The 23828-nt window shown below is 35.6% G+C and overlaps 1 protein-coding gene across 2 annotated transcripts in view; it reads left to right on the forward strand.

The window, feature by feature from the left end:
* The window catches only part of SMC2 (structural maintenance of chromosomes 2), a 65602-nt gene that overhangs the window by 21386 nt on the left and 20388 nt on the right, over positions 1–23828 (forward strand). For both annotated transcript variants that reach the window (XM_045882811.3, XM_054509326.2), the window contains exons 12-19: positions 246–363; positions 1597–1735; positions 2096–2215; positions 4080–4284; positions 14801–14936; positions 17351–17475; positions 21784–21977; positions 22930–23073. In XM_045882811.3, coding sequence (XP_045738767.1) covers positions 246–363; positions 1597–1735; positions 2096–2215; positions 4080–4284; positions 14801–14936; positions 17351–17475; positions 21784–21977; positions 22930–23073 — 1181 coding nt within the window. The remainder of the gene's footprint in view (positions 1–245; positions 364–1596; positions 1736–2095; positions 2216–4079; positions 4285–14800; positions 14937–17350; positions 17476–21783; positions 21978–22929; positions 23074–23828) is intronic.

The following is a 23828-nucleotide window of genomic DNA, read 5'->3' on the forward strand; positions in this document are numbered from 1 at the left end:
TATATTTCCACATTTGTAGTTATTCAATTCATATATTGTTTTTGGAATGAAAATTTCTGTTACTTGTTGGTAATAATTGTCTACTTGATCTTTAATATTAAGCATGCTTTTTATTTAATACCAGAAATTTGTATTTTGCTTCTAGGAATGCTCTGGAAATAGAGGTTACTGATAGTTTCTTTAAAACTGTAGAATATTTGCATTTTTAAAACTCTGTTTCCATTTACTTGTGATTTACTGTTCAGAAAACAAAGAGGAAGGACTTCTGGAAAAGCGCAGGCAGCTATCTCGTGATATCAGTAGATTGAAAGAAACATATGAAGCTCTCTTAGCCAGATTTCCTAATATTCAATTTGCCTACAGGTAAGAGATTTAAACCTTAAATTTTAACATGGTAATAGCCAAGATACATTTTTATTTAAGCTCAAAGACAATCTGAAAATTTCATTACATCAAGATTTCTGTATGAAAAATATTGTAAGCTACTTTTCCTTAATTGGTATTTTTTCCCTAAACACTTACTGAAATGTTAACCAAGATATATTTTCATTTAAGATGGAAGACAATCTGAAAATTTTGTTAACATTAAGATTTTTGTATGAAAAATATTGTAAGCTGCTTTTCCTTAATTGGCATTTTTTTCCTTAAATAATTTATTGAAATGTTTCAAGTGTTGGCAGTGGGAATTCTTAAGACCAAAATGAGGGAAATTAGATCTCAGTCCAGAGTTTCTTTAAATATCTAACATTAACATTTTACAATTTACAAATTTACATGGGTTTTTTTTCATGGAATACTTAGAGTAATATATGTATTACAAAGATTATAGCCTCAGGGGAGCCTCGGTGGCTCAGGCAGTTGAGTGTCTGACTCTTGGTTTCAGCTCAGGTCATGATCTCAGGCTTCTGAGATTGAGCCCTGTGTGGGGCTCTGCACTCACTCTCTCTGAAATAAAGTTTTTTTTTTAAGATAGAGAGAGAGATAGAGCAGGAACACAAGCAGGGGGAGTGGGAGAGGGAGAAGCAGGCTTACCACGGAGCAGGGAGCCTGATGTGGGGCTTGATCCCAGGACCCTGGGATCATGACCTGAGCCGAAGGCAGATGCTTAACGACTGAGCGCCCCTGAAATAAATCTTAAAAAAAAAAAAAAGATTATAACATCAAAGTTGTTTTTGTTTCATTGAAAACAATATGTACTGAAAGATCTTTTGAGTGACTTAAAATAAGAGTTGACTAGTCATCTGAACATTAAATTTTTTTTTCTTTTTTTCTTTTTTTAAAGATTTTATTTATTTATTTGAGACAGAGAGAATGAGAGAGCCAGAGAGCACATGAGAGGGGGGAGGGTCAGAGGGAGAAGCAGGCTCCCTGCCGAGCAGGGAGCCCGATGCGGGACTCGATCCCGGGACTCCAGGATCATGACCTGAGCCAAAGGCAGTCGCTTAACCAACTGAGCCACCCAGGCGCCCAAATTTTTGTTTTTCTTAAAAGTGTACATGCTTTTGATGTGTTGCTAGGACGAGCTCTTCACTAGTAAAATACAACTTTTTCTATTTTATTGTTTCAGATTAATTTTTGTCAACTGTTCTATTTTAGGGATCCAGAGAAGAACTGGAATAGAAATTGTGTGAAAGGACTTGTAGCTTCCCTGATTAGTGTGAAAGATACTTCTGCAACCACAGCTTTAGAATTGGTGGCTGGGGAACGGCTCTACAATGTTATAGTAGACACAGAGGTAAATTAATTAAAGAAAATTTATAATTCCTCCTTAGCTGGAAAAATCATGAGCTGCTAGAATTAAGTACTTTCTTGATGTTTTAAGGTATTCCTAAGGTTGGTTATCTTTACAGGTGTAGCTGTTCAGTTAATGACTTTTTATTATATTCTTGATTATAGTATATTTGATAAAACTGTATTCCCAAAGAAGTCTTATGTTTACTTAGGAATCCAGAATGCATATTACCAGTTTTAGACTTTCCATTGTTCAGGATACTAGGCACTAAACATTTAATTGTGGATTCCTAAACTTGCACTCTTTCCCTCTGAACGTTTTCTGTCATTAATATTTCCTTATTTCAAATGCACAATTTTTTAGATTACTGGAAAAAAGTTACTAGAAAAGGGGGAATTGAAACGTCGATACACTATAATTCCACTCAATAAAATTTCAGCCCGATGTATTGCTCCAGAAACTCTGAGGGTCGCTCAGAATCTTGTAAGTCTTCTTTATGTTTTATGTACATCTTGTTTTTTAGTTTGGTTTTGTTTTGTTTTAGTTAGAGGACATTAACTTGGGGGACATAATCATATGTAGAACCACAAAATTTTGTTGTTACCATGCCTTAAACATTTAAGCTACCAAAAAAGGGTTGGCTTTTGTGAAAATAGATGGAAGGACCAGTAGAAACAGTGGAAAACTAAAACTACCTTTGAATATTACAAAGTTGTAATGTTAAAATGTCTTTAAACCTTCAGTCCGGTCACATGACAATCACATGATATTAAATTTCCAATCTCTGAGTTACGAGAATTACAGAGTTTATAAATACCAGAATTCTTCAGTTTTTTTTCATGCCAGACACAGTAAAACTGCCCACAGTGACATCTGTTATCTATCAATCTTACAGAGATGCTTAGAGTTTCTCTCGGTTGCCTTCCAGCCTCTGGACATACAAAGCAGGGGACCAGGATACCCATTCAGCTGCTGAGGTGGATCTAAAGTGGTATTGCTATTAGTAAAAAAAATAAAAACAAACCCCAGAGGAGTACAAGGCAATACATTTAAAAGGCAATTATAGTTGTGTAATATTGGGTAATAACATGAAGCCAATCCTAATGTTCAGCAGTGTTACCAGTTTGTTATTGAGCAGGCATTCCAAGTGCATCAGTTGAAAAGACAGTTCTGTGAAACTTAGAAATGCATTTATAATTAAGATACTAAATGGATACTCAGTGTTCTTGCTGCTATTGAGAAGCCTTCAGTGAAAATTATTTTAAAATACAGTTGTATTGACATGTATACTCAGAAGGAAAATGAGTGCAGAGTAATTGAAAGGTAGTGTTTCTGAGAAACAAACTGAGGGTTCTAGAGGGGAGGGGGGTGGGAGGATGGGTTGGCCTGGTGGTGGGTATTGAGGAGGGCACATTCTGCATGGAGCACTGGGTGTTATGCACAAACAATGAATCATGGAACACTTCATCTAAAACTAATGATGTAATGTATGGGGATTAACATAAGAATTAAAAAAAAAAGAAAGGTAGTGTTTCTGGTTAGTACTTTGTTTACTTTGAAAAATCACCATTAGGTCTGGAAGATTTTGGAAGTTACTTCAGCTTTTGGACAAGTCCCAGTGTAAGAAGTGGGGTTTCAGGTAGTAGCAAAAATACTTCTAGCCAGGTCCCTTAGCCAAACCTTTTTAATGATAGCTGCTATGTCAGAGGGCAATGCTGAACATTTGTTATACAGAGCTGCCTTCATTTTGATTTGTCTTGCTGCTGCTAAGCTCCTTAAAGGATGCTTAGTTGTTTTAAAAAGATGGGCAGAAGTACACATCAACAAAGGTTGAGAAGAGGCAGTTGGATCAAAATACAACACCGAGGGATTTAAAATTTTTTTTGCCCTCTCAATGGCTAGTTGTGTTTTTCTGTAACTGATAGATAGGTGGCTGCTTAGCATGTTTAATTTGAATGAAAATGTATTCACTATAGAAAAAGTAAATTAATAATTGAAATAGAACATATTATATAATTGTGTTGATCCAGCAATTGCCGTATTTTAACTAAGAGAGTGTGTCCAAATAGTCCATTTTGGATTTAGAAACTTGGTACTGGCTCCTGCTTAATAGACACTCTCATAGTACCTGGTACTTTAAATATTTTACTTAGCCATAGAAGTTTCAATGTTTAAACTTGAAATTTTTTCTAAAACTCTTGTTTTCCATAGTATTTTAGAAAGGTCAAAAGGAATTGTAGTGCTAGGTAAGTGGTACTTAAATTTCTAGTATAGCAGTTCTGTTTTGTAAAATATTTGAAAAGAAAGGGGTAGTATGTACTGTGATATATTTGTTGTTTTCCCACAGGTTGGTCCTAACAATGTTCACGTGGCTCTTTCCCTGGTTGAATACAAACCAGAACTTCAGAAAGCAATGGAATTTGTCTTTGGAACAACGTTTGTTTGTAATAATATGGATAATGCAAAAAAAGTGGCCTTTGATAAAAGGATAATGACTAGAACTGTAACTCTAGGGGGTGATGTGTTTGATCCTCATGGGACATTGAGTGGAGGTAGGTTGCTTTTTTGTTTGCAAGGAATAAAAATAGCTAATATTTAATTCATTCTATGCCAGGTGCTATATATATTTGCTTTTTTTTTCCCCCTCATTTATTCCTTACAACTATTCTATAAAGTTTTATTTTCCTACTTTTTTAGGGAATGAAATTAAAATTAGAAAAGTTTAGTAATGCATTCAATAGCAAATAGTGTTAGAGCTAGTATTTTAACTCAAAGAGTTGGATTTCAGAGCTAATGTTGAACCTCTACTAAATATTCTTTCCTCTGTATGTTTATTGAGAACTTAGGATATGCCAGGAACCATACCATTAGTTCATTTAATGTTTCAGTAGCTCTAAGAGATAGGTAAAATTATAAAAAGGAGAAGCAGAAACAGAGTTATTAAGCATATCAGTTTACTAGTGACTTAAAAATCTAATATTGAAGTGCAAAGATTTATGGATTTGACTTTTTATTTACTTTTAGGGTTGGTTGTGGTTTTTTTGGGCTTTACTTTTGGGCTTAAACCTAAATGATTTAAAAAAAAAAAAGTAAAAATAAAAAAATACACAAGATATGAGACAAACAGCAACAAAAGAAAGCCTAGAAGACAAGATTAATACTCAGTACTAAATGTATTGAGTCAAAAGGAACTGGAACTTTAAACTCAAAATGGATGAAAGACCTAAATGTGAGACAGGAATCCATCAAAATCCTAGAGGAAAACACAGGCAGCAACCTCTTTGACCTCGGCCACAGCAACTTCTTTCAAGATACATCTCCAAAGGCAAGGGAAACAAAAGCAAAAATGAACTATTGGGACTTCATCAAGGTAAAAAGCTTTTGCACAGTAAAGGAAAACGGTCGACAAAATTAAAAGGCAACCTACGGAATGGGAGAAGATATTTACAAATGTCTTATCAGATAAAGGGCTAGAATCCAAAATCTATAAAAGAACTTATTAAATTCAACACCGAAAAAACAATCCAATCAAGAAGTGGACAGAAGAAATGAACAGATATTTCTCCAAAGAAGACATACAAATGGCCAACAGACACATGAAAGAAAAAATGCTCAATGTCACTTGGCATCAGGGAAATACAAATCAAAAACTACAATGAGATACCACCTCACACTAGTCAGAATGGCTAAATTTAACAACTCAGGAGATAACAGGTGTTGCCGAGGATGTGGAAAAAGGGGAACCGTCTTATACTGTTGATAGGAATGAGAACTGGTGCAGCCACCCTGGAAAACAGTATGGATGTTCCTCAAAAAGTTAAAAATAGAGCTACCCTACCACCCAGCAATTGCACTACTGGGTATTTACCCCAAAGATACAAACATAGTGATCCGAAGGGGCACATGCACCCCAATGTTTACAGCCACAATGGCCATAATAGCCAAACTATGGAAAGAGCCCAGATGTCCATCTACAGATGAATGGATAAAGAAGATAAGGTATAAAATACACATATATATTTACATAATGGACTATTACTCAGCCATCAAAAAGAATGAAATCTTGCCATTTGCAATGACATGGATAGAACTAGAGGGTATTATGCTAAGTGAAATAAGTTCCGAGAAAGATAAAAATCATACGATTGCACTCATATGTGGAATTTAAGAAACAAAGCAATGAACATAAGGGAAGGGAAGGAAAAATGAGGAAAACAGGAAGGCAAACCATAAGAGACTCTTAACTCTAGGAAACAAACTGAGGGTTGCTGGAGGGAAGGTGGGGGCAATGGGGTAACTGGGTGATGGGGGCATTGAGGGCACTTGATGGAATGAGCATTAGGTGTTATATGCAACTTGTGAATCACTAAATTCTACCTCTGAAACTAATAATACAGTATGTGTTAGTTAAATTGAATTTAAATAAGACTCAAACAAAAAAGTAAAAAGAATCATTATGCAATATTGATTGTATCAGTTTTTTCTTTGTAACATACAGTGATGTATTAATTTCAGGTGTACAATTTAGTGATTTGACAATTACATGCAATACCTAGTGCTCATCCCAACAAGTACACTCCTTAGTCCCTGTAACCCATTTCACCCATCACCTTACCAGCCCTCCATCTGGTAACCATCAGTTTGTTCTCTAGTTTAGAGTCTGTTTCTTGGCTTATCTCTCTTTTTCTTCTTTGTTTCTTAAATTCCACATATGAATGAAGTCATATGGTATTTCTCTGACTGACTTAATTTCACTTAGCCTTATACTTCCTAGTTCTGTCCATGTCTTTGCAAATGGCAAGATTTCCTTATTTCTTATAGCTGAATAATATTCCATGGGGTGTGTGTGTGTGTGTGTGTACATACATACATACATACACACACATACACCACCTCTTCTTTAGCCATTCATCATTCGATGTACAGGTGGGCTGGTTCCATAATTTGGATATTGTAAATAATGCTGCAGTAGACATAAGGTGCATGTATCCCTTTGAATTAGTGTTTTTGTATTTTTTGCGTAAATACCCAGTGGTGTGATTGATAGACCATAGGGTAGTTCCATTTTTAACCTTTTGAGGAAACTCCATACTGTTTTTCACAGTAGTTGCACTAGTTTGCGTTCCCACTGGCAGTGCAAAAGAGTTCCTGTTTTTTAACATCCTCTGCCACACTTGTCTCTTGTGTTTTTCGTTTTAGCCATTCTGACAGATGTGAGGTGATACCTCATAGTTCTGATTTGCATTTCCTTGCGGAGTGATGAGCATCTTTTCATGTGTCTAATGGCCATCTATATTTCTTATTTGGAGAAATGCCTCTTCATGTCTTCTCATATTTTTTTTTTTTAAAGATTTTATTTATTTATTTGAGACAGAATGAGAGAGAGAGAGAGAGAGCCCAGGAGAGTGGGGAGGGTCAGAGGGAGAAGCAGGCTCCCTGCCGAGCAGGGAGCCCAATGCGGGACTTGATCCAGGGACTCCAGGATCATGACCTGAGCCGAAGGCAGTTGCTTAACCAACTGAACCACCCAGGCGCCCTGTCTTCTCATTTTTTAATTGGATTTTTTGGGTTTTGGGTGTTGAGTTTTATCAGTTTTTTATATATTTTGGATACTTATTAGGTATGTCAGGTGCAAATATCGTCTCCCATTCTGTAGGCTGTCTTTTAGTATTGTTGATTGTTTCCTTTGCTGTGCGGAAGCTTTTTATTTTCATGTAGTCCCAAATGTTTATTTTTGCTTCTATTTCCCTTTCCTTGAGAGATGTGTCTAGAAAAATGTTGCTGTGACCTATATCAGTGACATTACTGTCGGTATTGTCTTCCAGGAATTTTATGGTTTTAGGTCTTACAGTTCCGTCTATTCCATCTTGAGTTTATTTGTGTGTGTGGTATAGGAAAGTGGTCTACTTTTATTGCATGTAGCTGACCAGTTTCCCAACACCATTTGTTGAAGAGATCTCTTTTTCCCATTGGATATCTTTCCTCCTTTGTCAAAGATTAATTGACCATATAATTGTGAATTTATTTCTAGGTTTTCTGTTCTGTTCCATTGATTTGTGTGTATGTTTTTGTGCCAGTAACATATTATTTTGAATACAGATTTTTAATATAACTTGAAGTCTGGAACTGTGATACCTCCAGATTTGCTTTTCTTTTTCAAGATTGCTTTGACTATTTGGGGTCTTTTGGGGTTCCATACAAATTTGAGGATTCGTCTAGTCTGTGAAAAAACCCTGGTTGGTATTTTGAGAGGAATTGCATTAAATGTGTAGATTGCTTTGCGTAGTTTGGACATTTCAACAATATTTGTTCCATTCCATGAGCATGGAGTATCTTTTCTGTCACCTCTGTTTCTTTCATCAGTTTTTTGTAGAGTTTGGAAATATAGGTGTTTCACCCCCTTGATTAAGTTTCTCTTTCGGGTGCTTCATTATTAGTATATAGAAGTACAACATTTATGCACATTGATTTTTGTATCCTGAATCTTTACTGAATTCACTGATCAGTTCTAGGAGTTTTTTGGTGGAGTCTTTAGGGTTTTCTATATATTGTATAATGTCATTTGGAAATTGTGCAAGTTTTACTTCTTCCTTACCAATTTGGATGCCTTTTATTTCTTTTTTGTTGGCTGATTGCTCTGGCTAGGACTTCAGTACCATGTTGAATAGAAATGGTGAGAGTGAGCATCCTTGTCATGTTCCATACCTTCGAGTAAAAGCTCTGTTTTTCCCCATTGAGTAGGATGTGAGCTGTAGGTTTTTTGTAGATAGATGGCCATTATTATGTTGAGGTATGTTCCCTCTAAATCTACTTTTTTGAGGGCTTTTATTATGAATGGATGTTCTACTCTCTGGGATGCTTTTTCTGCATCTGTTGAAATGATCATATGGTTTTTGTCCTTTCTCTTGATGGTGTGATATATCACAATGATTTGCGAATGTTGACCCACCCTTGCATCCTGGGAGTAAATCCCACTTGATTATGGTGAATGATTTTTTTAAAATGTAGTTTTGGATTTGGTTTGCTAAGATTTTGTTGAGGATTTTTGCATATATATTCATCAGAGATACTAGCCTATGGTTCTCTTTTTTTGTGGTGTCTTTATTTGGTTTTGGTATAAGAGTAATGCTGGCCTCAGAAAAGGAATTTGGAAGGAATTTTCCTTTTTCTTTTTTTTTTTTTTTTTTGGACTAGTTTGAGAAGAATAGGTATGTTAACTGTTCTTTGAATGTTTGGTAGAATTTGCGTGTGAAGCCATCTCGTCCTGGACTTCGGCTTTTTGGCAGTTTTTATATTACCGATTCAGTCTCCTTGCTGGTAATCACTATTCAAATTCTCTATTTCTTTCTGTTTCAGTTTTAGTAGTTTATGTTTCTAGTTTATCCATTTCTTCTAGGTTCTCCAATTCGTTGGCATATAGTTCTTCATAATATTTTCTTAGAGTTGTTTGTATTATCTGTGTGGTTTGTTGTTATTCTCTTTCATTTGTAATTTTATTTATTTGAGTCTTTCCTCTTGTTCTTTCATGAGCCTAACTGAAGATTTATCAGTTTATCCATCTTTTTAAAGAATCAGCTCCTGGTTTCATTTATTCTGTTCTTTTAATTTCTATATCATTTATTCATGCTCTAATCCTTATGATTCCCTTCCTTCTGCTGGTTTTGATTTTTGTTCTTTTTTTAGCTCCTTTGGGTATAAGGTTAGGTTATTTACTTGAAATTTTTCTTGCTTCTTGAGGTAGGACTGTATTGCTGTAACCTTCCCTGTTGGAACTGCTTTTGCTGCATCTCAAAGTTTTTGGACTGTTGTGTTTTCATTTTTATTTGTTTCTGTGTATCTTTGGATTTCTTCTTTGATTTTTTTTTTTGGTTGACCCATTCATTATTTAGTAGCATGTTTTTGTCCTCCATGTATTTGTGCTCTTTGTGGATTTTTTTCTTGTGGTTGATTTCTAGTTTCATAGTGTTGTGGTCTGAAAAGATGCATGGTGCAACTTCAGTTCTTTTTGAATTTGTTGAGACTTCTTTTGTGGCCCAATATGTGATTTATTCTGGAGAATTTTCCATGTGTACCTGATTAGAATGTGTATTCTGCTATTTAGGATGGAATGTTCTGAATATATTTGTTAAACCCATTTGGTCCAGTGTGTCCTTCAAAGCCACTGTTTCCTTGTGGATTTTCTGATTGATCTATCCATTGATGTAAGTGGGGTGTTAAAGTCCCCCTACTATTATTGTGTGGCTATTGATTAGTTCGTTTATGTTATTAACTGTTTTATGTATTTGGGTACTCCATGTTGAGTGTGTAAATATCTACAATTGTTATGTCTTTTTGTTGGATAGTCCCCTTTATTATTTTATGGTGTCTTTGTCTCTTGTTACAGTCTTTGTTTTAAAATCTATTTTGTCTGATATGTCTGTTCCTGCTTTCTTTTGACATCCGTTTGTATGATAAATGTTTCTCCATTCCTTCACTTTCAACTTCAGGTGTCTTTAGGTCTGAAATGTGTCTCTTATAGGCAGCATATAGATGAGTCTTTTTTTTTTTTTTTTTTATGCATTCTGTCACCCTATTTTGATTGGAGCATTTAGTCCATTTACATTCAAAATAATTATTGATAGGTGTGTACTTACTGTCATTTTGTTACTTGTTTCTGAAGTTTTTCTCATCCTTTTTCTTTCATGGTGTGCTGGTTTTCTTTAGTGCTATATTTGCATTCCTTTTTCTCCTTTGCATTTCTTTTAGTCGTTTTTAATTTCTGGCTATCTTTTGATTTGTATATAATATCTTTTGAATATAGCAGTCTATATTAGGAAGCATTTTGCTTAAGTTTGAACCCATTTTTACCATTCTCCTCCCCACATTTAGGTATTTGGATATTTTACATCATTGTGTTTTGTGAGTTCATTGACTGATTTCTTACAGAAATACTCATTTTTATTACTTTTGTGTTTCCTGCTTTCTTACTGTCACTTTGGTCTTTCCTTCCTAGTCAGTTCTCTTGCAGGTCTGGTTTAGTGGTCATGAACTGCTCTAATTTTTGTTTCTTTGGGAAACTTTCTTTCTCCTTTTATTCTGAGTGATAGCCTTGCTGGATAGAGTATTCTTGGCTGCATCTTTTTCTCATTCACTTGCAGTATATCATGCCACTCCCTTCTGGCCTTCAAAGATTTTGCTGAAAAATCTGCTGATAGCCTTATGTAGTTTCCCTGGTAGGTTACTGTCTTCTTTTGTTTTGCTCCTTTTTAAAATTTATCACTACATTTAGACATCTTAATTATAATATGTCTTCATGTGGATCTGCTTTTGTGGATTTTTGGGGGGGTTCTTCATGTCTCCTGGGTCTGGTTATCTGTTTCCTTCCCCAGATTAGGGAAGTTTTCAGGTATGATTTCTTCAAACTTTCTACCCCCTTTTCTCTCTTATTCTTCTAGGATCCCTACAATATGAATATTATTACATTTAATGGAAGTCACTGAGTTCCCTAAGTCTGTTCTATTTGCATAATTCTTTTTTCTCTCTCCTGTTAAGTTTATTTTCCATCCCTCTGTCTTCTACGTCATTAATTTGTTTTTCTGCTTCTCCCAGCCTACTGTTTGTTGCATCATGGGTGTTTGTAATCTCATTTATTGCACTCTTCATCTCTTGATTGGTTCTTTTTTTATTTCTGCCTTAAGGGTCTCACTGATGTCTTCCACTTTTCTTTAAAGTGCAGTACCTTTATGATCATTACTTTAAATTCTCTTTCAGGGCACCTGGGTGCCTCAGTTGATTAAGCGTCTGCCTTCAGCTCAGGTCATGATCCCAGGGTCCTGGGATCAAGTCCCACATCGGGCTCCCTGCTCAGTGGGGAGTCTGCTTCTCCCTCTGCCCCTCCCCTCTGCTTGTGTACTCACGTGCTTGCTCTTTCTCTTGCAAAAATAAAATCTTTAAAATTAAATAAATAAATTCTTTTTCACTCATGTTACTTGTATTTGTTTTGCTTGGATCTGTGGCTGTGGCCTTTTCCTGTTCTTTGGGACAGATTCCTCTGTCTTCTCATTTTGTCTAAGTTTCTGCCTGTTTCTCTGTGTTAGGAAAGTCATCTCCTTTTCTTGATGGTAATGGCTTGATGGAGAAGAGGTCTCTGTAGTGCCTAGCAGTATAGTGTCCCTTATTCTCCAGGACCTGGTGTTTCCACGAGCGTCTGCAGTATGTCCTGGCCTCTTTATCCTTCAGGCCAATTGTCTGCAGAGGCTCTCTTTGCCTATTGTGGGCAACACTGTTTAGTCCCTGGCCTGAATGTGGAGCATTTTTAACTAGGTGTGCTCTGGTCTGTTCGTGAAATGAGACCTGTTGCCAGTGGAACCGAAGCCCTGTAAAATTCCCAGGTCGGGAGACATGGTGTTGCCAGGGGTTTGCACTGGTCTTCTGGGGGTGGGAGCCTGCTATTCTGGGACTGAGGCAAGAGTGATTGGGAAGGGGGAAACCACCTGAGCATGGGAGATGGAGTTTGGTGTAAGGATGTTAGGTAGCAAGTGTCTGCTGGGTTGGTTCTCAAATGTGGCCCTATGTTTATACTGAGAGGTGGGAGAGGGGAATGATGCCTACTCGTTCCTTTGTTCTAGGAGGGGTCTCTCTGTGAACGCTCTCTGGGACATGCTTCCAGATGAGCTCACAACCTCCCCACTGCGTGCCCCAGGTGCTCTGCAGAAAGCTGTTACCATGCTGTTTGCTGGTGGGCTGTTTGCCCTACTCTGTCCAAAGAACAATACCTTTGGGGCTCTCCCAGACCCAAGCACACTGACCTTTAAAACTGTAGGTTCTAAGCTCTGCCGGTTGCCAAAACTCAGGAAATTTGGCCCCTCTCACTCTCGAAGCTAGTCGTTAGGGGATCTGTCTTCCCTGTGTGGCCTCCCCTGTGTGCTAGTTCAGCATAACTCCCACCCCATCACGGCAGCCGTTTCTCTCCCAAACCACGTCTCCACACTTCCTACCTTCTTTGATGTGGTCTCTTTTCTGCCTTTACTTGTGGAGTTTGTTCTGCCAGTCTTCAGGTCAATTTCTGGGGCGTTTTGGATGATTTCATAGTTATCTAGTTCTGTTCATGGTGTGAGGTGACCCTAGGGTCCTTCTATTCTGCTTCCATCTTCCCCGCAAATCTCGGAGGTAAGTTTTATATTATTTTGTCCTCAAAATTCTGTGTGGTAAATAGGATGGGACTTTTTTGTTTTGTTTTTTAAAATAGAAAATTGTGGGTTTGGAATGACTTAATCCAGAGTTTTATTTCTAACTTAAGGATTGGGTTTTCTTTTGATTACCTACCGTGTCACAGCTATTTAATTAAATACTGAGAAATTTTGAAGTATTTTAGCCCTCAAGGAGCTCATAGTGTAGTAATCAGTCCTGTTGCTTTTTTTAATTTTTCTCAAGTAAGTCTGTTCCTGTTTTTTTGGGTTGTTTTGTTTTGTTTTGTTTTTTTTCTCTTGCATTTTGCCCTATTAGGATATTCTAGTCACTGGAAAATTTTTTTTAATTCAGTACATTTTTACCCTTGTTCAGGAAACGCTAAATTCTAACTTGAGTATATGCCACTGCATCTGTGAAAAGTAAAACAAAAGAATTAAATCTGCCCTTGAGAATAAAATAATGATCATATTCTTCTTATTCTAATATTTGCCACATTGAGTTTCCAGATCTATGTTGAGTGATCAAGTAGCTAACAAACACTGAATAGTACTTCCTGTGTACCAGGCAACATTCTAAGACTGTGCCATTCAGTACAGCAGCCAAATGTGGCTCTTTACATTTAATTAAGATAATTAAAGTTAAATAAAATAATTTACTCGATTGTCCTAGTCACATTTCAAGGACTCTGACCACAAATAGTTAATGGATAACTGCGCAATGCAGATACACAACATTTTTATCATTTTATGAAGACCTATTCTCAGGGCTTTAAATAATGAACTCTTTTCATCCTTATAGCAACAATGTGGCAGGTGTATTACTATCATCTGCAGTATACAGTTGTAGAAACTAACTTACAGGGTGGTTAAATAACTTGCAGGTAAGTGGCAAAGCCCAGGATTTGAATTCAGGTTATCTGTTTTCCCAGTTTGTGCTTTTAACAAAGCCAAGTATAATGCCTGTTGAGGTATCAAGTGACTTAATTTCTTTCTAGGCCAAGAAAACAATAGCCAGCGAAATGAATTCCAGTATATACAATAAGAGGATTAATATCTGTAATTGGAAGATAAAGAGAGATCAAATATTTTTAAATGTGTAAAATAGAAGAAACTTTTTAGATTTCATTGATTTGGATGTTCTTGAAGTTCCTACTTCAGGGATGGCAAATATCTGTCCCTGTATCATATTACCAAAGTGCTCATAATAGCATTGCTAATTGACTTTGCATTCTCCCATCAAACCTAGAGTTTTCTTGCCAACATAACTCAACCTGTTGTTGTCAGACAATTATAGTTGCTTGTAAAGTGAAACCAATTTCCTCTGCTTCCTCTGCTATATCAAAGTTTAGGCCAGATTATGATGTGGTAAAAAATAGCCCCCAAATCTCAGTGGCTTAAAATAGTACCATAATTATGCTACTTTACCTGTAGGTCATTTTTCTCTCTGTTCTGTGTTATTCTCATTCTGGAACCCAGGCTAAAGGAAAAATAGCCCCACTTTGAACATGCTTTTCTCAGGGGAGAGGGAAAACAAATGGTGAATTATGTGCTCCCTTTTAAAGCTTACTTTCAAAAGAGGCACATTTTCCATTTCATTGGCCAGAGAAAACTACATAGCTAAGCTGATATTAGAGAGGAAAATGGCCCTGAGAGGGATGGGCCCAGTAGGAAGGGGCAGTGATTATTTTGAATAAACAATCCACCACATCTGCTTAGAAGTATTTTCTTATCAAGTATATATGCCCTAAGATTCTAATGATAAAATGAATTCTATATCTTTATAAGCTTACTATAAAAGATTTGCTATTGAATCTTTTCAAGTATAATTCTTAGAAAGTTTTTGTCTACTAAGTATGTTGTAACTTAATGTCTAAGGCCTATTAAAATTTGTTTCTATCAGGTGCTCGATCCCAGGCAGCTTCTATTTTAACCAAGTTTCAAGAACTCAAAGATGTTCAAGATGAGCTGAGAATCAAGGAGAATAAGCTACAGACTCTAGACGAGGAATTAGCAGGTCTTAAAAACACAGCTGAAAAGTAAGACTTCTGTCAGATTAAATTATATATTAAAGTTTCTTTCTGGTCAAAGACTTGCATGGTAGAAAATGAAAGAATTTTATCTAAAGAAATATAACTTTTGCCTTTTTTCATAATATCCTTGGTTTTATTTGAATAAATTGTGAGTTGATAACTTACATATCAGTTATTTTTTCTGATAAAAATAATGTCTTTGTTTTAAGAAAATGGGGAAAGCTAATTAAACAAAAGGAAGAAAACATCAGCCAGATATTTTTCTTTCCCTGTTGAGATATACTGGTAACATTCTACTGGGATTGATGGGGAAATCCATAGATACTCTGGAGGTTGATACCAGAGGATACTGGAGTCCTTGATTTGAAATGATAAACAGTATAGCATCAATCACATGTCAGCATTAAGTTTAGCAGCTTGTTGCTGTCTGATAGATAATAAAGATCACTGGGTTTCCCACTGAGGAAGTAAACAAGTTCATGTAGAAAGTCACTGTAAAGTGTTTCCTTAACAGTGTTTCTTCTGTGTAGGTGTGGATATGGGTATGCATGTGTGCTTTTCAACATTACTTCTGTTTGTGTATGATATAGGTAGATACATATTTTTATTTTTTTGAAATTGGGATCATGCTATTTAATGTAACCTCTTTTTGTCAATTAATGTTATTTACTACTAAGTGTCTCCTATGTCCCAAGTACTCTTTTAGGAGCGGGAATATAGCAGTGAACCAAAGAGATAAATCTCTTCCTTCTTGTTTTCATATATATAGCTGGGAAAACACAATTAAAAAAAGTTAAATTGGTAAAACATATTAGATAATGCTAAGTTCTAAGAGGAAAAATGCCACAAACTTAAAAAGTACATTATTTGAAACTTTCTGATTTTTTTCCAGTCTCTCTGAAGATGACAAATGGGAACAGAGTTAAAATTAAAATCACTTTTTTTGGAATTTGCAATACTGAATAAAGGTTAAAATATGTATGTAGATAAACTTTAATATATATATATTTGTAAATTTTTCGCTTTCATTTTCTGAATTATGAAAGCTTAGAATGGTGCCAAAACTTTTTTGGAATACTATACATATGGAAGAGATGGTCATAATCGTTCTAAGATAGAAATTGTATCAAAATGCCCACTTTCAAACATATACATATGTAAAGCCTGATTTTACCTTCATTAACATAAATTACCAAAAAGTGAATGAACTTTTCTTGGAAAAAGATGGGAAGAAGATTTCTGAGATCTGTGGAAGCTTTGGCAAGGCAATGAGTTTGTAGTTGCATTTGGCTTCCTGTTAAATGATCCAATACTACTGAATAAAGTTATTTTACAGAATTGTCTTGTGGACTGATAGTGGCATTGAGGTCAAGGAAAGGAAATAGATTGTTAAAAATATGAGAGTAGAGGGCCCCTGGGTGGCTCAGTCAGTTAAGCATCCGACTCTTCATTTCAGCTCAGGTCTTGATCTCAGTGTCGTGAGTTCAAGCCCTGTGTTAGGCTCCATGCAAGATGCATGGAGCCTACTTAAAAAATATGAGCGTGGAAAGGTCCTAAAGCCATTCTTTCACGGACTATATTATGAAAAAAGTTTCTAACTTTTTTCAAATTTCTGCATTCCACATTTTTAAACGAATTGAGAAATGGCTTGAAAATTATGGTTTTAATTGCTGTCAAGCATTCTCAGGCAAGAATACTCAAGGGAATATTTATGTTTTATAAGTTGCTTCCTTCCTTTTTCCTCAGACCTCATGAATTTCTAGTGCCAAGCTTCCTTGTGAATTTATTACAGCTTGAAATTTCACTGCAGCTGAATTAGCTAAATAACTTCCAAAGAAAGAATATTCAGCAGCTAGAAATGGGCTATAATTACAGGATTTGCAAGAAGAGCACACTGTAATGTTTAAGTTCAGTATTGTGCCTTTTATTTTTTTATTTTTTTTGTTTTTGCGAGAGAGAAAGAGCATCAGCAGGGGAGAGCAGCAGAGGGAGAGGGAGAAGCAGGCTCCCCACCGAGCAGGGAGCCTGATGCGGGACTCGATCCCAGGACCCTGAGATCATGACCTGAGCTGAAGGCAGATGCTTAACTGACTGAGCCACCCAGGCACCCCAGTACTGTGCCTTTTTAAACTATCGGTCTCATTACAAAATGTAGGGAACTTTAATATTTGAAAATGGGAATTGATAACCAGATTTTTGAAATTTTGTGTGATGGTTACATTTTAATGTGTTTTTGTGGTGGGGAGCTATTGTGGAGTTTTTCTTCTTGGTAAGGATCAGTAGGAGAGACCATTTTTAAGGGAACCTATTTATTCCTATTTTATATTGTGAGATTACTTTAGCTAAGAGCCTACAGTTTAAATGCATATCTCAAATATCAGAAAAGTTGTGATCATTTATTGTAAATTTCTTTTTCTAAGGTATCGCCAACTAAAACAGCAATGGGAGATGAAAACTGAGGAGGCAGATTTATTGCAAACGAAGCTTCAGCAAAGCTCATATCATAAGCAACAAGAAGAATTAGATGCTCTTAAAAAAATCATTGGTAGGTTAAACACAGAATGTTTTTATCTTATTTCTACTGATAACCTTACTTTAGACATTTTAGATCTCCTCTTTATTATATATTTATTTGAAGTAATCACTAAATATTTTTATTAGATATTATTATTATTATATTGCCAAGTTCTGCCCATTTGCAGCAGTATACATTTCCACCAGTGGCATATGAAAGTTCTCATTTTTCCAAATCCTTTCTTTTCTGGAAAGACTAAAATATCTCCAAATCTGATTGTCCTGAAGAGATAGCATATTAGTATTAACTTGCAGATCCTTGATTTGCTGGTGAAGCTTAGGATCTATAGATGTTCCTTGGACCTTTTGGTTTCTACTTCTATTTTCTGAATTTTCTATTTCTTTTCCCCATTTTTCTTTTGAGTTGTTTATGGTTTGTTTGAGTGCTGATTTCTTGTAGATTATCTGCATTACGAATATCTTTTGGTTTATGTGCTTGTCTTTTAACTTTGTTTATAGTATTTTTATTAAACAGAAATTTTTAATGTTTGACATGATTCAATTTATAGCCGCCTCTACCCCTAATTTTAAGAACTTGTCTTACACTTAATTAGAATTTAATTGTATATGGTAGTTTTAGTTTTTCTCATTCTTTAGGACAATATTCCCACTAATATATTTTCTTCCCTTTTTATAAAAGTAATTTACCCATTTTGTTCACCCCCCCACCTCTGCCAACCATTAATCTGTTCTCTGTATGCGTTAGCTAAGATTTTTTTAAATTGGTTAAAATAAGATTCAACATGTAAGTGATATTGTATCATATTTCTCTTTCTCTTTTTTAACTTAGCATAATGCCTTCAAGGTTCATCCATGTTGTTGCAAATGGCAAGGTTTTCTTTTTTTGGCTGAATAATATTCCATTGTATATACACATACATTTTCTTTATCTGTTCATCCATGGGTGGATGCTTAGGTTGTTTCCATATCTTGGTTGTTAAAAATAATGCTGCAGTGAACATAGGGTGCATATATATTTTTTTGAGTGTTTTTGTTTTCTTCAAATACCCAGAAGTGGAACTTTTATTTAGATCTTATCTATTTTTTAATTATTTGAGGAACCTCCGTACTGTTTTTCATAGTTGCTGCACCAATTTGCATTCCTACCAACAGTGTGTGAGGGTTCCTTTTTCTCCACGTCATCTCCAGCACTTGTTGTTTTTTTTTTTTTTTTTGATAATAGCCCTTGTAACTGGTGTGAGATGGTACCTCATTGTAGTTTTAAGATTTGCATTTCCCTAGTGCTTAGTGATGTTGAGCATCTTTTCATGTAACTATTGACTGTGTGTCTTCTGTAGAAAAGTGTGTATTCAGATATTTTACCCATTTTTTAATTAGACTGGCTTTTTCTTTTGAGCTGTATGGGTTCTTTATGTATTTGGGGTATTAACCCCTTATTGATAAATGATGTGCAGATATTTTCTCTCATTCGTTAGGTTGCCTTTTGTTGATGGGTTTTTTTGCTCTAGCTTTTTAGTTTGATATTGTCCACTTATCTTTGCTTTTGCTGCGTTTGCTTTTAGTGTGAAATCCAAAAAAATCACTGCTGAGACCAGTGCCAAGGAGGTTTTCACTCATGTTTTCTTCTAGGAGTTTTATAGTTTCAGGTCTTACATTTAAGTCTTTAATCTATTTTGAGTGAAGTTTTATGTGTAGTATAAGGTAGTGGTCCAGTTTCATTCGTTTGCATGTGGCTGTCCAATTTTCCTAGCACCATTTATTGAAGAAACTGTCCCTTCATTGCATGTTCTTGGCTCCTTTGTCATAAATTAATTGACCATACATGCATGAGTTTATTCCTGGGCTCGTTTTGTTCCATTGATCAATGTGTCTGTTTTTAATGCCAATTCCATACTGTTTGATTACTAAAGCTTTGTATTATAGTTTAAATCAGGGAGTATGATGCCTCCACCTTTGTTGTTCTTAAGATAGCTTTGGCTACTCAGGATCTTTTATGGTTCCCTACAGATTTTAGGATTGTTTTATTTCTGAAAAAATGCCATTACAATTTTGATAGGGATTTCAACAAATCTGCAGATTGCTTTGGGTAGTCTGAACATTTTAACAGTATTCTCCCAATCCATGAGTACAGTAGATCTTTCCATTTATTTGTGCCTTCTTCAGTTTCTTTTATCAGTGCTTTAGTTTTCTGTGTACACAACTTTCTACCTCCTTGGTAAATTTATTCCTTCGTATTTTGTTCTTTTTGATGCAATTATAAATAGGATTGTTTTTTTTTAATTTCTCTGACAGTTCATTATTAGTATATAGAAATGCAACAGATTTTTGTACATTGGTGTATCTTGCAACTTTACTGAATTTATTAGTTCTGACAGTTTTTTAGTGGAGTCTTTAGATTTTCTGTATATAATATGTCATCTGCAAATAGAGATAGTTTAACTTCTTTCTAATTTGGATGCCTTTGTTTCTTTCTTTCTTTCGCCTCATTGCTCTGATTAGGACTTCCAGTACTATGCTGAGTAAAAGTGGCAAGAGTCCTCCTTGTCTTGTTTCTGATCTTAGAGGAAAAACTCAGCCTCTCAGTATTGAGTACGATGTTAGCTGTGGGCTTGTCTTGCATGGCCTTTTTTATGTTGAGATACATTTCATTTATATCCACTTCGTTGAGTTTTACCATAAATGGATGTTGAAATTGGTCTAATGTTTTCTGCATCTATTGAAAACATGCTATTTATCCTTCATTTGGTTAATTTGGTGTAGCATATTGATTGCAGATGTTAAACCAGCCTTGCATCCTTGGAATAAATCCCACTTGATCACGGTGTATCATCCTTTTAATGTATCGTTTAATTCAGTTTGCTAATATTTGCTGAAGATTTTTGTGTCTGGGTTCATCAGGGTTATTAGGCTATAATTTTTTTTTCCTCTGGTGTCCTTGTCTGGTTTTGGTATCAGGGTGATGCTGGCCTTATGAGTTTCGAAGTGTGCCCTCCTCTTCTGTTTTTTGAAAGACTTCAAGATAGGTATTAAATCTTTGAATGTTTGGTAGAATTCACCAGTAAAGCCATCTGGTACTGGGCTTTTGTTTGTTAAGAGGTTTTTGATTACTGATTCAATCTCCTTACCAATTACTAATTGGTCTGTTCAGATTTTGTTTCTCATGATTCAGTCTTTGTAGGTTGTAGGTTTCTAGGAATTTATCTCTTTCTTCTAGGTTGTCCTATTTCTTGGTATATAATTGTTCATAGTAGTCTCTTGGGATCCTTTGTATTTCTGTGGTATCAGTTGTAATGTCTTCCTTGTTTTTCTGATTTTATCTGAGCCCTTTCTTAGGCTAGCTTAAAGTGTGTCGATTCCTTCTTTCTTAGAACTAGCTTTTACTTTCATGGATCTTTTCTATTATTTTTTGGTCTCTTTCATTTTACCTTTGCTCTGATCTTTATTTCATTCCTTCTATTAACCTGGGCTTTGTTTTTTGTTTGTTTTTTAGTTCCTTTACATGTAAGTTAGATTGTTAGAGATTTTTCTTGTTTCTTAATGTAGGCAGTTGTTATAAACTTTACTCTTAGAACTGCTTTTGCTGCATCCCATTAAGTTTTGGTATGTTGTATTTCCATTTTCATTTGTCTTAAGGTATTTTTTAAAAATTTTCTTTGATTTCTTATAGTGATATTATGCACTGAAAAGTAGTATAGGACATTGTGTAGTCATGGTCTCCAGGGTTATATTTGTATCTACATTCTAAAACAGTGTATGGCAGTTGTAACAGTAATGTGCTCATTTTATCTTGGTTTTATTTTTTTCTTTGTAAATTAGAGATATTTCTCCTATGCTTCATCCTAGAAAAGTTTTCTCAGTATTTCTCTGCTTTAAGAAAAGGCATAAATGAGCAAAGAATACAACATAAGCTTATTTATGAAATTAACTGTAAGCCTTTGGCAATTAAGTAAGGGGAAAATACCATAGTTATACTGTCGATTCTGGTTTAAGAAGCGTACTAAAGGTATTAAAAAGATGATCTGTGATCTTTTAAGTAAGTTGCAGGTAAAGTTTATTATGTTCCTCAAGTTCATATGCTTGGAAATACTTTCTTCATAGATCTTTAGATGATTCAAGTATGGCTCTTAGGATCTGTGTTTCAACATAACATTTCTAGAATAAGGTTGGAACAGTTAATTTTTTTAAATTTTAGCCTCCAATTTTTCAGACCATTTCTTCTATTAAAAGATGCATTTATAAGGCATTAATAAACCATTACCTGTAACTACTAATAGTTGGAGGACCTCATTAAGCCACATTTGCCTACTTTATGATGCAGAGGAAAGTGAGGAGACCTTAAAAAATACCAAAGAAATTCAGAAAAAAGCAGAAGAAAAATATGAAGTATTGGAGAATAAAATGAAAAATGCAGAGGCTGAAAGGGAGCAAGAACTGAAGGATGCTCAGGAAAAACTGGATTTTGCCAAAACGAAAGCAGATGCTTCTAGTAAGAAAATGAAAGAAAAACAACAGGTAATAACCTTTCTTGAAGTGGAACCAATCTTCTATTGTCAATATAGAGCTGAAGGTGGCCTTATTCATCAGTATTCACAACATCTAAAAGCACACTATGGTTCTTTAGGAAATAAAGTATTCATCTTCTAAGTCATTTTGCTGAAAACCTTTTAATGAATGTCATAAGGATGGGTTGCAATGTCTTGCTAATTTTAGAGAAAGAGCAAAATTGCCTTTTTGTAAATGCTTCACTTAAGAGTAGACCAAAGCTTGTATCCTGTAGTAGAGCTATGTCCTATCGGCTTGAGTGGTGACATTTCTATTAGGTGATCATCTATGTGAATGGATACTGTGAAAGATAGATACAAGACAAAGCATGTTACTTTACAAAGTGCCATTCAGTTGTAGACTGGTGGTGATAACTGCTTTTATCTTCTGGATAGTGCCAAAGCTGAAATTTGAACCTAGCCTTTTCTGTCTCCAAAGGCTGTGCTCGCTTTTCTAGATGATTTTATTTAAATCTATTTTTCTTCATATTCTGTCACTAAAAACCTGCACAGAGTATTTTCTAACGAACTAAAGAGTATAATGGGAAAGAAGAAAATTGAGAAACTATTTTTTTTTACATTGAATAATTGTTTTAAAAAAGGCTTTTCCTCTGCTAATTTATCTCTTATGTAGAATTCTGTATTTTTCTCTGTAGGAATAAAAGGATAAAGGAAATAGTTTATGCTAAATTCTTTGAACCTGTAAAAACTACATATGTTTGTCATCATTTTTTTTTAAGTATAGGAAAATAAATTTCCTTTCTCCTTTCTTCAGGGGAAACAGCTTACATGTGTTTTGGTAGTTGAATAACTACGCTGTGGGTCTTACCTGAATGAGAATCTTACAAAGTTTGTTGATATGTATGTATTCATTTTTCAGTAATTAATAGCCTGTTGAATGTGTAGATAATGATTTCTTATAGGAAGTTGAAGCTATCACTCTGGAGCTGGAAGAGCTCAAGAGAGAGCACGCATCCTATAAGCAACAGCTTGAAGCTGTAAATGAAGCTATCAAATCCTACGAAGTACAGATTGAAGTAATGGCAGCTGAGGTGGCTAAAAATAAGGTAATGTTTACTTACCATATTGGAGAAATAGCAAATGTTAATCACTTACAAAATGTTGGCTTGAAGATATTTGACTTTAGAGGTCTCAATCTCTTCATTCTTGTGTTGATGAGAGGCAAAAACAGTGATTACTGATCCAGAAAGAGTCCTGAAATAATACTAATTGTTTTAGTCTGGCTCTACTCTGAAGACAAAAAGTACACAGTAATTCGAACAGGCTAAGTTTAAAAAACTGCAATAGGAGTTTGGAATGATGTGTGCTGGGTCACTAAAGAGTAAAGAGAATGTTCAATGATATAGGAGCAGCAGATATGGGGAGTAGGGCTGAGGAAGTTCACCCATGGAAGGAACAAATCTGGCAAAGAGCCTCATTGCACTTTGTAGGGCTGCAAACCGGATCTAGTTGGAGAAGACATAACTGTGGCCCCCTGGTGGTGAAGTTTGAAATGCCACATGGGATGCCAGGGGCATTGGCCATGTGAACGTGCTGCAAAGCCCCGCTCTCCTCTCCTCTCCCCCCCGCCCCGCCCCCCGCTTGATGTTGGGACAGCCATGCAAGCTGCTAGCCCTGGCACATGACAAACTTGCTTTTGAGAAAAGCATGCCAGAACTGGGATGTAAAACCTCTTTCTACAGTTTCCCTACAGCATCCTTTACTGGTGAGGCTGACTATAGTTGCTGCTGGTGGGGGAGAAATGTTCTGATATCAGAAGCGGGGAAGTAAAGGATTTAGGGCTGAGGGGATTTCCCATGTT

The sequence above is a fragment of the Mirounga angustirostris genome, unplaced genomic scaffold, assembly GCF_029215605.1.
Source record: "Mirounga angustirostris isolate CCGP_5_RB_7025 unplaced genomic scaffold, mMirAng1.0.hap1 SCAF_15, whole genome shotgun sequence".
Lineage (NCBI taxonomy): Eukaryota > Metazoa > Chordata > Mammalia > Carnivora > Phocidae > Mirounga > Mirounga angustirostris.